Source organism: Platichthys flesus, chromosome 14 (assembly GCF_949316205.1).
Source record: "Platichthys flesus chromosome 14, fPlaFle2.1, whole genome shotgun sequence".
Lineage (NCBI taxonomy): Eukaryota > Metazoa > Chordata > Actinopteri > Pleuronectiformes > Pleuronectidae > Platichthys > Platichthys flesus.
This window is the reverse complement of record NC_084958.1, coordinates 10,415,458-10,430,881: the sequence shown is the minus strand read 5'-3', so window position 1 is coordinate 10,430,881 and position 15,424 is coordinate 10,415,458. Positions and strand designations below refer to the sequence as shown.

At 40.3% G+C, this 15,424-nt stretch overlaps 1 protein-coding gene across 6 annotated transcripts in view; it reads left to right on the top strand.

Moving 5' to 3' along the window:
• The first annotated feature begins 4,219 nt into the window (after window positions 1-4,219).
• The window catches only part of st3gal3b (ST3 beta-galactoside alpha-2,3-sialyltransferase 3b), a 46,943-nt gene continuing 35,738 nt past the window's right edge, over window positions 4,220-15,424 (top strand). The window contains exons 1-4 of one of the 6 annotated variants that reach the window (XM_062404678.1): window positions 4,220-4,235; window positions 4,520-4,583; window positions 11,327-11,442; window positions 14,520-14,667. In XM_062404678.1, coding sequence (XP_062260662.1) covers window positions 14,559-14,667 — 109 coding nt within the window. In that variant the 5' untranslated portion in view covers window positions 4,220-4,235; window positions 4,520-4,583; window positions 11,327-11,442; window positions 14,520-14,558. The other 5 variants (XM_062404679.1, XM_062404676.1, XM_062404675.1 and 2 more) reach the window with 5 other exon arrangements.

Genomic DNA, 15,424 nt, shown 5'->3' with positions numbered 1-15,424 from the left:
ACTTTGCAACTGTTCTCACGTTTTGAACAGTGTTGATGTTGGATGTGGGAGCCAGAGGACCTGCAGCTGTGCCAGGGAAGGATTAGTCTTGCGGGGGCCACTGCTGGAATTTGATAAGATGGATGGCTCTTCGCATCTCTGCACACTTTACAACCTCTGTGAACCGCACTGTGTCATAATAATCACTTCATGATTCATCAAAACTTCCAGCCTTACAAATACACTTAAGCTTGAGTTGATTAAATATCACGTCTGTGCGAAGACATCGGGAGAACTCTTATTCTTGAGATGAACTTTTCCTATAAAGCGCCCATAGCTGGTGTTTAGTTAGTTATAATAAGAAAAAGCATCAGTAATAGTATGTAGTGATACACAAATCATTTCTTGCATTTTAATATAAGTATTTCATACAAGTCTTTGTAAAATTCAAAAGAGTTTCAATTGATGTGTAAAATGTATAAAGGCATACTATATTAAACACTGGTTGACAGCTAAGCATCACTTAGGAGGCCATTCATCTAAACCATATATAAAGTAGTTTAGCAAACACAAAGAACTAAGTATCACATTATCATCACAAGAAGGGGAATTTAGTTCTTGTTAAAAATTAACAAGTGAAATTTCCAACTTTCCAGTCACATGAGATAACTGAGCTCATGTAATAATTATATAATAATTTCAACTCCCACATACAAAAAACCTCATAGCTTCAGTCCTATTTCCTGAGTTTACATCAGATCACATGGACGGGAAGGACTAAAGTCACAGGATAAAACCACTGGTATGTAATCTCTGCTGTGGATGACACTCTAGATAATATGATATGTGATATAACTGAATAGCAGAGCATATACTGCGTGGTATAACACATACAACACATAACATATTTGTTAACGATTTCATTTTTTGTTAACTTTTCCTCTGAAACCATATCATCCAGTTATCAGCAATAACTGGCAAATAATTATTTGATAGGAAGAAATAATATAGCTGTAATAACATGTAATGATACAAACAAACGATTAATTACATCAGGTTATGCAACGTTTAGTAACAGTTTTATACTGTGTGAAATAAAGGTTTATAAAAGTGTTCAAAACCTAATGAGGACACTGAGCTTGGTAGGGCTTTCACGTTGAAAAGAGTAAACTCTATTTATAGATTTGATGAGAACTTATTCAAATAAAATGAAAATTTATAAAGGTTATATTTTGTCCTAAATAGGAATATATGGTTACACCTGTGTTTTATTGTTAATCATTTTCTATCTATAACAGCAATTTCACAGGAGCAGTCACAAGTTGCTGACATATAGCAATGATGATGATAATAAAGAAATAAAGAAATTAAATAATATAAATTCTAAATGGGTTAAATTAGTTAAATTGACTTAATATGCCTTATTGCCATCTACATATTCGCAGAGTAACAACCAATTTTTGGTTTATAAACATAATTTCAGATTTGATTCCAAACATTAAGGTTGAAAACATTTTCTCTAATTCTGTCCATTTTACAGGTAAGCATGGAGGCATCACACAGGAACAGTGGGTATAAGGGTTGTGGGTTTGCTTTCGTTTACCCTGAGGACGTAAACATTTCTCTGAAATTTTATTGAAAGGAATCAAGTTGCAGTTGTGTCTGTTCCACTTTAGGGAAATGACTCAAGGGCACTGTTAGAATAGGGAAATGCCCCTAGTGCTATTTCAGTTTCCCTTAAATAACTTAACCTTGAAAGTCGACTTGATTTCAATCCAAGCTTTAGTGTGGTCCTTAACATGTGGGCAGGTTGTAAGAAATGACTATCAACATCCTGCCAGCTTTACGTTGTGCTTTAACGTTGCCCTCAATCTAACTTCCTCCTTATGACGAGAAAATGTAATCTTTTCATCATTAAAAAAATTATTTCCCGGTAGAAATGAGCTTCCATACCGAACTAAATTGACGTCAGTGAAAAAGACCTGTCACTTGACAGACAGGAGGCACGAAAGCAGAAACCTCTGTGTGGTGAGAGAGAGCCGGATGCAAAGCTTCCACTTTAACACTTTAATAACAAAGACTGTCAGTAAGCCACCTGCAGCAGATGCCTGCTGGATGTAAGTCCTCTCCCTCCCCTGTCACATCCACACAGGATTACGCCATCTGCCTGGAGCCAATCCTGCCTCTGGCTGCATCTGCTGAAAGATGTGGCAGCTGGAGCTGCTTTGTTCGCCCCTGAGCCTCCTGCCAAGTGCTTAGAAGTCAGTGGTTACGTGTACAAAGTTGTAAAAGCTATAAAAAGAACATTCAGCCGCTCCATTTTCCTCACATTTGGGCTGGTCATTATAGTCAGGATGTTACCTGCTAAATGAGGATTTGCTTTACCGGATAGAAAAGAGGTGCTCAACACAGATATACTGTTTTCATCATTTAGATAAAACAAAGTCTTTGTCATTGGTTTACTATTTGTGCAGAAACCCAAGACTCAAGGCTGAATGTTGGCATATTCGATCAGCTGCTGTATCTTGGTTTGCTGTTCTAATGTTTTCTGCAGCAGTGGGTGTGCTGAACGAGTCTGTGAGGGTTCAAATTAAATAAAAGAGCCACTGTGTGGTTAAGCACTACTCACCCAATGTGATGCGCTGATCATCACAAGGAACAAGGCATTTTTAAAGGGTGATGAATCATGACCAAACACACCAGGACCATGTGAATCCAACGGAGAATTCGATCCTTGCCTCGATACAGCCTGTTCAGTTTGGCCTGTACAGAAGCTCACTTTAGGTCTTATCATGCTCATAATTTAATGTGATAAAACAAGCCATATTGATATATCAATAAATCTTTAATGTATATATATATATATGAGGTTGAAGAAATGCGCAATTCTTTTGATTCCAAATGTTACTACAATGATAAGAATGGTGTGAATGGCTCAGTTAATAATGTTTTTTCTCAGTTTCTCTCAGCATGCCGCCATAACTAAACCCTCCCACTAGTTCCCATGCGTCGTCTGTGACCCGGCAGCTGTGGCTCCCTCAGGTCTCTCTATCAGTCGAGTATTATTGTCCGCCATCGCCTCAGAGGCCAGTCACATGATAGTCAAGTGACACAGCTCAGGTTACTTTGTGCTGTGGATGTCAGAGATTATTCCTAACCAATAATATACTGAGTTTGTTTCCCAAACACAAATTGTACCAGCAAACAATTTCATTGCTTAAATTCTATTTATATATTTATTTTACTTGCGTACACCGTGCATACACGTAAGGCTAAGGGCACACACTGGTTTCATTAATAAGTAAGGGAGTTTTCTGAATTTCAGAGCTGAGCTTCCTAGAATGTTCTGAGGCAACGTGTTTCAACACATTTGTTACTTGGTGCATGGCCATTATTCTTATCGTCTACCAAATAGTTTTAAGTTGCCTGAGTGAAAAAGAGAATTCTGCACTATCAGGTTCTTAGCATGTTTGGTCCTGTCCTGTCGACATACTTGTGTTTCAGAATGGATATAGCCAGTGATGACGAACCATAAGTCATACAGCTCCTCTGCTTAGCTCAGTAGACCCTCATCTAGCTGTATAACTGAACTTTATTTAAAGTTAAACTTGTTTCACTTTCCTATAGTATATATATATATCGTTTTTTTAAATTGAAGTTGACCACATCAAAATATATTAGGTGCTTACATTGTTAAAAACCAATAAATGATTTCTATCTCACGATCTTAAGTTTACTTTAGCTAATTTAAGGCTATGAGTTTGCATGTGTTTTTAAGTAAAGTCAACATATTATTATTTACTTACTTGTTATTTGCTTAATTATTATATATTATAGTGCTTTTAACAAGCTTATAGTGTTTAAAGTGTTTATCACGATTCTCCTTCACTACATGACCCGTATTACTTAATATATTACTATAGTTATATATATATATTACTGTTTACTACATCTGCTAAATGTTAGAACTAAAATATAGCCACGAACTAATATATACATTTAAAATAATAATTACCAGGCTTTATCAGGGACAGCCTTTTGGTCTAAGGTTTTAATCACAGAAAAGTTCATGAAAATAACTGATTCTCTGCCCATTCACGAACTTAAAATCTTTACCACATTAAAGACTACCAAGAGGTTTTGAGATGATACTACAGACCAGTCAGGGGATGTTTTGCTGGCAGAGCCCTTTCGCTTTCAGTGAAACACGTCAACACGGTAGCAAAGCAGCCTCATGACAGAGGCTTGTGGTTTTGGTTGGTATAACACAAACTACTGTAGGATGTTAGGTAGTTTCCTGCAACAGTTTCTGTCCACTGTATCTGCTGAATCTGAATCTCAAATCTATAAGTCCACTGATATTATCACTCAGGATTTGGATCTGGTGCCTGCGCTTGTCAAGACTGCTCGCACTCACATTAATCATTACCGTGTAAGAGACAGTGGACTTTTTCTACCCACAGCCCCTCATGAAGGTCGTACGAAAGCCACTTGTCCATTAACAGTGGAATACAGTTGTTTGTATGCTTCAACATTTCAGGCTGCAGGCTGCTGTGCTTGATTCAGAGCTACGAGATCACAGTCAGAGATTTCCCTCAACCTCAGTGAGTAAACGCAACTCTTATGTTTTATCAGTGTCTGCATTTTGTCTGTCACAATTTTAATCCTGCATTGACGGGTGATTCTAGCAGAAAACCCACACGGCAAATGCGGTTCTAAGTAAACAGGGGTGGGAAATCTAATTTTATCTCTAATGTATTCCAGTTGTGCATAATTGAAGAGTTTCTAGAAAGCTGAGCTAAAGCCGCCTCGCTAACGCAATCTCTAAATCGGCTTTAGGTGAAGCAGACGACCAAAATAATCGATTTGCTTGGCACAAATTCATTATCGCTCACAAGATCTTCAAATACATCTGCAGTACCATCAAGACTGGTTCATACCACTATGACAACCCTTACACAATAGAAAGTATTGAGTTCCTGTGTGAAGCTGAATGTCTTGTGGTGACAGAGCCACAAAAATGGCCATTATATTTAGCCACTATTTGAAACGGTGTCTCTGTGGCCGCTCCGCTTCCTCCTGCTTGCAAACCCCCTCACACACAATCCAAACCTGTGCAGCACTTCTTGAGCTGCCCTGCTGATCTCCTGCAGCACCCGGCCGCGCTGCATAGAGACATCGGACGCCAAGTACATGCATGAGCACACACAGGGGTGAAGAGCGTTTTATGAGTTGGACGGAGACAGAAAGTCTATGTGTCAGGGTGTGAAAGCCCAAGTTGGTTTGTAGATTAACACATCGAGATATGAGTGGATCTGTTTGTGACCCTGCCGAGAGACAGAGTAACTGTGTCCCACGTTGACTCACAAGCTCCTGTCAACTTTGCTGTTCCCAATTACATTTGTTTTCTAGAACGTATTTCAAAAAGCACAATATATTCCGAGGATGTTCTGCTGTGCTGCTTGTTGATCTTAAGTCTTTTGGCCAAAAACCATTGCTGTACCATACATTAAATGCGTCTCTCTGCTATTGAGGTCACACACAGCTCTATCTCTGTTCGCTCTAATGGGACCAGCCCTTGTTGCCCCTTCATTAAGCAGCAGCCTGCCCATTTCTAAGCCTATAGGTTTCCCAGAGGCTCTACTTTGGCCCCGAGATCTCACATGATGGATCGAGCCCATAACCGTCAAAGCAATCTTGTGTCTGCCAGAATGCAATCTTGTGCCCGCTCTCGCCCCAGCGAAAAGACAAAACTGGAATTTCTGAAGATCGACGTGGCAAACTCCTGTTGTTGAATGTGCGGTCTGCATGACCTTATGTTTGCCACCGTGCGTTGTGGGTGTTGGAGTAAAGGCTGGGCTGTGAAGGTATTTGCCATTATGCAAATGTCCTAAAATCCACACATGCTTTTGCTACAAGAGTTAAACGCCTTGTAACGGAATGCGTGGTATGACTACGCTTTTGAAGAGTATTTAAAAGTGTTTCACATTCAGTCGCTCAGATTGAAGATCGGTTTGAATAATATTTGCCTGAATGTATAACCAACATATTGTGTGCAAATACCATTCAAAATGTAAATACTTTATATACAAAGGACTTGTATTGGGCATTTTACACGCTTATGCTATATGAGGGTTTATTCCCTGAATATAGTTTATAATATTGTGTTTTTCCAAAAATCCTGCTCTTTAGATACATATGCTAGTCACTGCACCAAGGATCCAAATTCAAAATCTTTGTTTATCCTTTTATATCTTTTTTTTTTCCACCACAGTGCATCGGATTCACAGACCCCTTTATGAAATAACTGGACAGCAAGGTAGCCGTTAGACCATAACTTAATAAGTTAGAGTTGCTTGCTGTATTTTTGAAGTGTCACACATCCTATAGATTAGCAACCCATCTTGTAACTGGTTAGCAAATGTTTGCAGACAACACTGTTAAAACTCTACTGTGCCTTTGGTTTTGCCCATGAAATATTGTGCATGAGTGTTTGAGTGTTGAGTCATTCAGCCGTTCTGAAAAGTGTCTGTCAAAGGTCTTTAAGGCAAAATGTTCAATTTGTCAGCATTATTTTTTGTATTTTATATCTTGAAGAAATGACTGAAACAGAACTTCCTCTTTATATATTATCTCTAAAGGAATCACACCCAAAGCCACACAGAGCACAGTACATTGGAAGAAAAGGGATGTGACAGTTCAAAAAAAAAATGTTAATGATGCCTATTGAATCATTTAATATGCACTTATATCTTTCTAAATAAGCTCAATTTACAGTTATGTCCTGGTGAAAATATTCAGTTTCAATTCATGTTGTGTAAAAGTACACTTAGGGAAATGTAGGAATTACCTATTCATTGTCCACACAGCATATGTTTGGTTACATATGTAGCACTCAAATACATGCAGTCCATTTAGTCTATATCAACCTAACCCCAGTATGTGTACTGTGGGGGGAACCAAGAGAAAACCCACACAGACACAGAGTGCAAATGCAAACTCAACAACAAAGACATGAGCAAGACATGATAGTTTGTGTGGGGGGGGGGGTTCTTCTGCTTGGGGAACTGCTAAATAAGACAGTGTTTTAAATAAAGTAAATGTGGAAGTGGAAGCGCTTTTAATTCAGATGGAGACACTCGTCTGCTTCTGATCTATTCAATTCCCATTATCACTTGTTTATTTCCTGTTGCCTTCCCACTAGAGCGAAAGCAATGCCACTGAGTAGATACTCTATGAATCACAGAATACAAGAATCAATTATTCATCATGCCACGGAATTGGCTGGACTTATCTTAGAACTTCACTCAGAAAGATGAAGTGATCGAACTATATTTGTATATTTGTTAAGTATTGCCAAACAGATACACTGTTAATGGCAGGGCTCACTTCCTATTGGTCTTTTATGGGAATTAGTGTTCGAGGATTTATTGCAGAGTTGAAAAAATAAAAACCTGAATTAAGGTCAGCATAAAGAAAATAAGTGTGTAAGGTTAAAGTAAGCACAGATTTTATCATGAGGTTGACCATCCCTGGTGAGCTTCTTCCCATAAGAAAAAAAACAACCTCAGAATAAGCCAAAGTTTCAGGTCCAAAATACAATAAAATCCTCTCTTTGAATGAATAAATACATCATTCAGAATTCCATAAAAATAACACGTTTAAAAAAAAACATCACAGATAAAACGATCAATAAATTATGCCGGATTACATGCAGGTTGCTTTTCTGTCCCACGGCTCGTAATTCCTTTTCAAAACTATTTCACAAGAAGGCAGCACTCGGAGCAACTTCCCTTAGTAAATACCCAGAAAGATGAGACTCCCTTCTAATGATAACCAGAGACAGGGCTGGTTTGAGAGAAGTTTTGTAATGCACCTATTTTCTTTTTACAAACAGGTCTTTAATGTATATTACAAGAAACTGTTTTTCTATTTTAAAGCCTCAATTAATACAAGCCCAAGACTGTCTCGGTCACCCCCTGACCTGTTATCCCTTTAAGTTCCTGGAGTAGGTAGCTTGTGCACAGTGGAAACTGTCTGACTAGACTCGAAGAAGATAGAATATTTATTCCAGCGGTTGGCGCGATGGTATCACTGCTAGCGGCACTGATTCAGCAGTACGCCCAGGCTGAAGGAGTTTGTTTTGAATGGTCTATTTTTATTATCATGACAGATGTGTCACTCAAGACTACTCACATCTTGTCACTTACTCCATGCCAGTTCCAAAATAATTAGCTCACTGGGGCAGGACGAAGCAGAAGCAGGAAAACCACATTGTGTCACTTCTGCTGAAAAATGGATGTGGCTGCATGTTGTCAGGTGCGGATGTAAAGTGAAGCAACCGCACAACAATATGTGGACGTTTAAAACAAACAAGGCTTTCCCCTTCAGGAACATGGCTGCTCACTGGGAGACAAATAAAAAATGGTGTGTTTCCCAGACCTGTTTAGAGAATGGAACATTCCAGCTCCTTGCATTGTTTTCTCTTGGCCATTGATCACTCCCTCTTGTAAGAGCATTGTAAACCTGTGATCTGTGCACCAAAGACCAAGAAGTGCTACCATCCCACCACCAGTCTCGGGGGGGGGGGGATTTCCTGCTTGATTCAATATTAATAGATCTCTGTGCTACTCTGCCACACTCTTCGCAGGGATCACTCACACACACACACACACACACAGCCACCCTCTCTTACCTTGGCTCTCAGCCCTACAACTGCTTACAGAGGATGTGAGACTTTGTGAATGTCAGGGCACAAAGACGATGCATACTACGAGGGGAAAACTGAATTAACACGTAACACGAGCAGGTGTGAAGGACAGCACTATGGATCTGCTGCCATATAACAATCTCCTGTGAGCTGACACATGATAGGCTAAAACCCCAATTGCTATCGAGGATGACATACAAGGTCTGCAGGGAACATGTGTACTTAGCATCGGAGTAAAGAATCACGGTTCAAATCCTTAAGTCTGCTCTTAGACGCTTTATAAACAAAGGTGTCGGTGTGTGACTGTCTCACACGCTTAATGCTGCTCTTTGTTTTAGTGCTTTGATTAACGGAAGCAGCTTTAAAAAGGCGGAGACAACCAGACCCGAGCTTGACTGTACAGTACATGTGTGCTCAGGAACATGAGCTGGCAGCTGGTATTTATTGAGCACTGACAGAGTGTTGCCCTTAAAATAATATAAGTGATGTCATACTGCAGTTGTGTTATGTATGTTTGGTCTAGGTATTACTCATAATGTGGGGACTTTAATCTATTTACAGAAACATATTACGGGGACAGGGTAAAGGTTAGGATAAGGTTAGGTTAAACTTTGGGCTAAATTAAGGCCTGGGTTAAGTTTAGGCTAAGGATAAAATTAGGATTAAGTTTAGGCTTTGTCTTTGAAGTTTTAACTCGGTTTAGGTTAAGGTTTGGGTTAAGTTTAGGCTAAGGTCAAGGTTAGGTTTAGGCTAAGGTTAGCATAGGTTAGGGGTTATGGTGCTAATTATGGTTAAGATTTGAGTAAATCTACAGGAAATCAATGTAAGTATATATAATGTCCTCTGAATTGACGGAGACACTCTGTGTGTGTCTGTCCGTGTGTGTGTGTGTGTGTCTGTGTGTAGATAAATGGGTGAATTATGTAAGTGTAAGGTGCTTTCCAAATATTTATCTTGGATAAATGACTTCATACATCACTGTTGTCCTTTTTGACCACTTTTTAAAAAAAAAAAATGTTCTTAGCCGTTTGTACTGAATGTGCATGGGTAGAACATTTGACTCATTCAAGCTTTATATGGGTGTCACCCTGTGGTTTTCCATTATCGTAATTTAAATCACCAGTTAAAGTCATATTCTTTTTTGGGACCTTGCACCCACAATTCCATTCCATCACTTTAACCAAAACTTTAAAGGTTTGCAGAGAGAAACATCATTGTCCTGTGATGTATCCTAAAGAAACAGATTAACAGGGTAATAATTATTTACTAGAAACATGTCAGTAAACACTCCAAAGACTACACACAGCCAATCACTGTCAGCAATGTTCAAGGTCTGTATTGATTTGGACAAATATTGACAGTTTGATACTAGAGTCTATACACAGGACGGCAAGAGCTCAATGGATTAAAGACGTGCTGCCATATTTTTCTAAACTTAAAGTGCTTTGATCTGGAAGATACTGTTTCAATTAAACTCAATGAGAGTAAAGTACTAACCGCTAAATCCAAGCCAGAAATCTTGGTGTAGTCATGGACTCAGACTCAGACTTTAACAGCCACACTAAAAGATTGAAGGACTTATATTTCAGGAGGATTTGGAAAAACTTGACTGCTGTGTTTACAGGACTCTCGAAAACAATCGATCGGTAAGCTGCAGCTTATTGCGATCGCTGCTGGAGTCCTCACCAACACCAAGAGAGTGGGTCATGTCAGTCCAGGCCTCAGATCGAGACTTTGGCTCCCTGTCTGTCAAATAACCCACTTTTAAATAGTGATGTTGGTTCATAGAGCACTGAAGGGTTTAAGGCCAAAATACACATGTGATCTATTGTTACATTATGAACCACCCAGACCCCTCAGGTCGTCAGACACAAGTCTGCTCCTTGACCCCAAAGTCGACCCTAAACATGGAGGAGCAACGTTCACTTTTTTGCATTTTCCAATCAGCCTCAAAACTCTTTAACACGATAACAGTCTCAACCCCGCACAGATCCATATGTCACCTGCTGGCAAAAAGCGACTTGTTTTATACTTTGATGCACTGCTGCTGGCTGCTTGACAACCGCAACTCAAATTAGCTCAGACAAGTCATAGGACTAGGGTCAGAATTGTGACCTATTTTCTAACCCTAACCCAACATTTTAACCTATGATCAGAGTCCCAACCTGAACAGATCTAACAGTCTGTGTGTAGTGACAGTGATAGGGCCACCTACTGATCTGAAATCAAAATGATTTTTTTTCAATTCCACTGTACACTGTCCAATCAACACCAAAATGTTGGTGCTGGGGGAGAGGGCTGACGTGTCTGCTGTGGTTATATATGCGAACCCCGGATACGAAAGGCATGTTAACAGCTGACGAGCAGAGAGGAGGAACACCACGTGAGGGTGAGCAGAGGGGAAAAAAAGAAAAAGGATGCATTCAGTTTTGCTGGAGGAGGAGGGAGTGGGGGGGCATCGTAACACACCGAAATATCTCATGTGACTGCTGGTGATGATGGAGGTGTTGATGGAGGGTCTGCCTTCTCGTTCTGCCAGCCGTGTGTGTAGCTGCTGAGGCAGGGGGAGAAGCTCGCACTCAGTCGGGCTCTGCTACTTCCACGGATCTTTTTTTCTTCTTTTTTTTCTGAACCAAGATGGCTTGGAGAGTGGGGAGCACACGGTCGTGTTATCGACGAGTCCGTGGTTTGAACTGAGGCTGCTGCTGCTGCTGCCGTCTCTGACCCGAGGAGGACTCAGGGGAGAAGACAAGGTAACGTGTAGAATGATGCACATTGGCTGCTGGTTTTAGTTAATTTCTTTTATTTGGTTGAGAGGCGAACCGGTGGTCCACCAGCCGCGGGGTTACCTCTGAATCAACACCTCGTCAGACTTCGCCCCCCCTCGCCGTGGTGGCACACTATCATTAACCGTGCATGTGTGGACAGGTCCAGGCATTTCACAGCTCTGACTGCGGCACACGAGCTCCTGTATTAGGGGTAACATGTCTCCACAGACCCCGCTGTGGCTCCGGGGCTGGGGGCCTGCCGCTGGAGAACTCTCCGCTATGCCAACGTAGCGCTGTTAGCCTAGCGCCTGCTAACACAAAGCTAACGGTTTGATGTTTATCTGGCGTCAACGCTGCGATGCTAACCCTGGGTTAGCCCTGCTCGCTATGTGGCTGGAAAAAAAACCCAAAACGCTGCGTTTTTCTAAGGGTTAAAGTCCCAAACCAGGGGGTTAGCGGCGAGAGGCCATTGTGGGTTTGTGTTGATTTGTGAGGCTGCAAAGTTCCGCTATGTTTGTTTTGATTAGAAGACGCTCAACTTTTCAAATCTTTTTTTAAATCAACGACCAACACCTTAAAAACTCAGATGTAAAACAAACACGACATTTTCTACACAACCAACACGAGTAACGTTGCGTCGTGGAGGTGACTGCTCCAACCACAACGGTGTTGTGAGTTTAGCGACTTATCCATTTGTCATCTGTTGCTAAATTAGTCAGTAATTTTAACGCGATTATGACATTTAATGTAATGTAAAATGTCACAAGTAACTATGTCACGTTCACGCTAACTGTTCATGTGTTGACTGTAACTTCAGGTTTGTTTACTGAACATTTAAACGATAAACAGCAGCAACAGTAATTACCATAAGTCCCAAATATATCAAGGATTTTAATGTTTCTAAATGGATAAAGAAGATTAAAAAAACGCAATAAGGGATACTTAATGCAAGGAACGATGCATACAAGTACAAATATGGTGTAGTTCTTCACTTTAACACAATAACAAAGGACGTATCGAGGATTACAGGACTTGTATTTCATGAGGATTTGGAAAAACTTGGTCATGCATTCATTGTCTTCTGTGGAGTTGACTGCTGTGTTTACAGAACTCTCTCCAAAAATCGATCTGTAAGCTGCGGCTTATTTTGATCACTGCTCCTGGAGTCCTCACTAACAACCAGAGAGTGGTTTGTATCAGTGCAGGCCTCAGATCGTGACTTTGGCTCCCTGTCTGTCAAAGAACCAACTTTAAAATACTGCGATATAAATACCAGTGGATCGACAGTGAAAAAACAGTAGAGAGATAAATAAGATAAAAAAACTAAATAAGGGATGAATAATGCATTGAAATTCATGCATATACTCGTATGCATTGTGTAGGAGCGGTGTGTCCTAGGGGGAGAGTGGTCGTCCAACAAGAAGGTTTGCAGTTCAATCCTCACTCTTCCCCATCTGCATGCCAAAGTGTCCTTGGGCAAGACACTGAACCCCTAAAATGGCCCCCCTTAGATGTTGAATGTGCCAAATGACATGTGATGTTATGTAATGTGTAAGCACAGTGAAGAGGTATAAACGCATAACAAGTCTATGACAGTTTTGTAAAGCGTTTTGCTGTTTAAGAAGTGCTCGTGATTTACTGACAATAATGAAGATTTTAAAACCACAACCATAACGTGACTTTTATTGTGATATTACTGATATCAACATATATAAACAAAACCAGAAACAATTTCATCCTGATCATTTTAGGCCATATCCCTCTGCCCTAACTAAATATATATTGAATTTGTATCATGCCATATGGCATCACACATATTCTCAAGGCACATCATATGGTGGAGGCCTTACAATACCAAAGAGGAACCCAACAGTTTCCCCCCGAAGTGACCAAACACTTGGCGACTGGGGGGAGAAAAAGCCTCCAGCAGAACCAGACTCATTTTTCACCTGCCTCAACTGGTTTGGGTGACTGGAGATGGGAGAGGAAGAGAGACGTGCAATAGGGGGACAATATTTCATTAGTCTAGTCTAGATGGATTATTATAAATACCTTGCTGTTTAGCAGGTAAATTATACAATATTAACAATTTACTGTTTTATTAGTTACCCTATTGAATTATTGGTTGATGTTTGATTTCATATAGAGTAGAGTATCATCGACAATTTCATCTGAGAGGATCAATCCTCTGTGGCATTTTAAATATGCAAGGGTTTGCAGCGGTCTTATCTGAGTTCAACTCGGCTCAGACACCTCCCTTTGCCAAAGCTTTTACAGTCCTTCATTTGCACCTAGCAGTCCTCGGGATAAAAAAAAGATGGCCCAGTTGGAGTATGTTTCATATATTTTCATCGGAGGAAATTCTGCAAAGCATGCTGTGTCATAACCGGCCCTGTAGAAGCTGCAGATCATGTTTGGATTAAAAAAAGGCTAGGTGTTGCACATGCTATCACGTGGTCATGTTTCTTGAAGCAGTGGGGGTGTGGTTTCCTGTAACCTAGTCAGAACATTACTGTTTTTGAGACGTGTCTAACAGACACAATGTCCTCTACTGATATATGTGCAGCACTTATCTCCACTCAGTGTACCGTCCACTGTTTGACCAAAATAACCACAGACATGGAGTCTTTCTTTCTGCTTCTCCTGCTTTAGAAGTTTATCAACATTTCGCACAAAAATGTGAAAAATTCATGTTTGTTTTCTTGTTGTACTTTTTAACCGTCTTTGTAGTCTATTCTCCAAACTCAACCTATTCCTCAAGGCGAGACGATCTAGCTAAAGGAAAAGTGGTCAAATTCAACCATGATGAGTCCGACCACAATTCCTAACGCTGCCTTTCAGTCCTCGTGGTTTACACGCATCATATTTTCCTCTTACTACATTAGTAATCCCTTTTATCCACAAGCTGTCTTCAATTCTGACTCCATCTTTTTCCCTCTTACCTGCTTCCTAATGTTTTTCTCTCTATCATTGCACCAATGATTTGGTCAGATTTGTGCTGATGACAGATGGATTTATCTTTGGAGATGTGCTAATGCCGCGTCCTGCTCTCCTCGTTTCAGGTGATGACCTGGATGGTGCGATGTGAATGACTGAAGACCATGAAGCCCACACACAAGGTGCTGTTCATCCTGTGCCCCATGCTGGTCCTGGGCTTTATTTACTACTCTTCTGGGAAGCTACATCTACACGTGTGGGGCCAGAAGCCTCGTAAGTGACATCACCAGTCTGATTCATTCATCACCTGATCATCCAGCTGTCATAGCCCCTCAGAAATGTAGACCGTTTTCTCTGTTTGTTTTGAGCATGTCTGTTTGTCTCCGTTTGGCCGTCTGCCTCTCTGTTGCCAGTCACCCGTCCATCTATTTCTGTGTTTTCATTTAGAGGATTTGTAGCCTCTCTGCTAAACTGTTAGGATATCAGTCTGTGTTGATGCCGCAAAACCTGCTTGCGTCCGATATTTAATGAGTTTTTCTTCCACTTCACCAGACCACCGGATGTTGTGTGGAGAGCCTAATCTGATTCCCTTGTGCATCCAACATTAGTTACTCCATCTCTGCCACTTTAAATGAGGGGATACACTTGTGTATGTTGTCTGACAGAGAAATATGACAGTTTCAATTTAATGTAACGAAACCACAGTGATAACCATAGAATTTAGATAACCAATTAGATTAAAGCTTTTTTTTACTCAATCTTTTACATTTTACTTAATCTCTCATCTGTTTTTGTAGATGGGAGGAAATGGTATTGTGAAATTTCTTCACCCACAAAATGAAACCTGATATACTAAACTGGAAATGCAGTTTAACGAGGCCCTTTATAACACAAGCCTGCACTTTCTAACTTAAAACATGAATTGTATGTTCTGGTGTAGGACATGACTAAATGTTCCAATTAACGCTGAATATCCTGAGCTTTTTATTCCATATTAAGAAAGGTAGTTATATGGGACCTGGATGTTTAT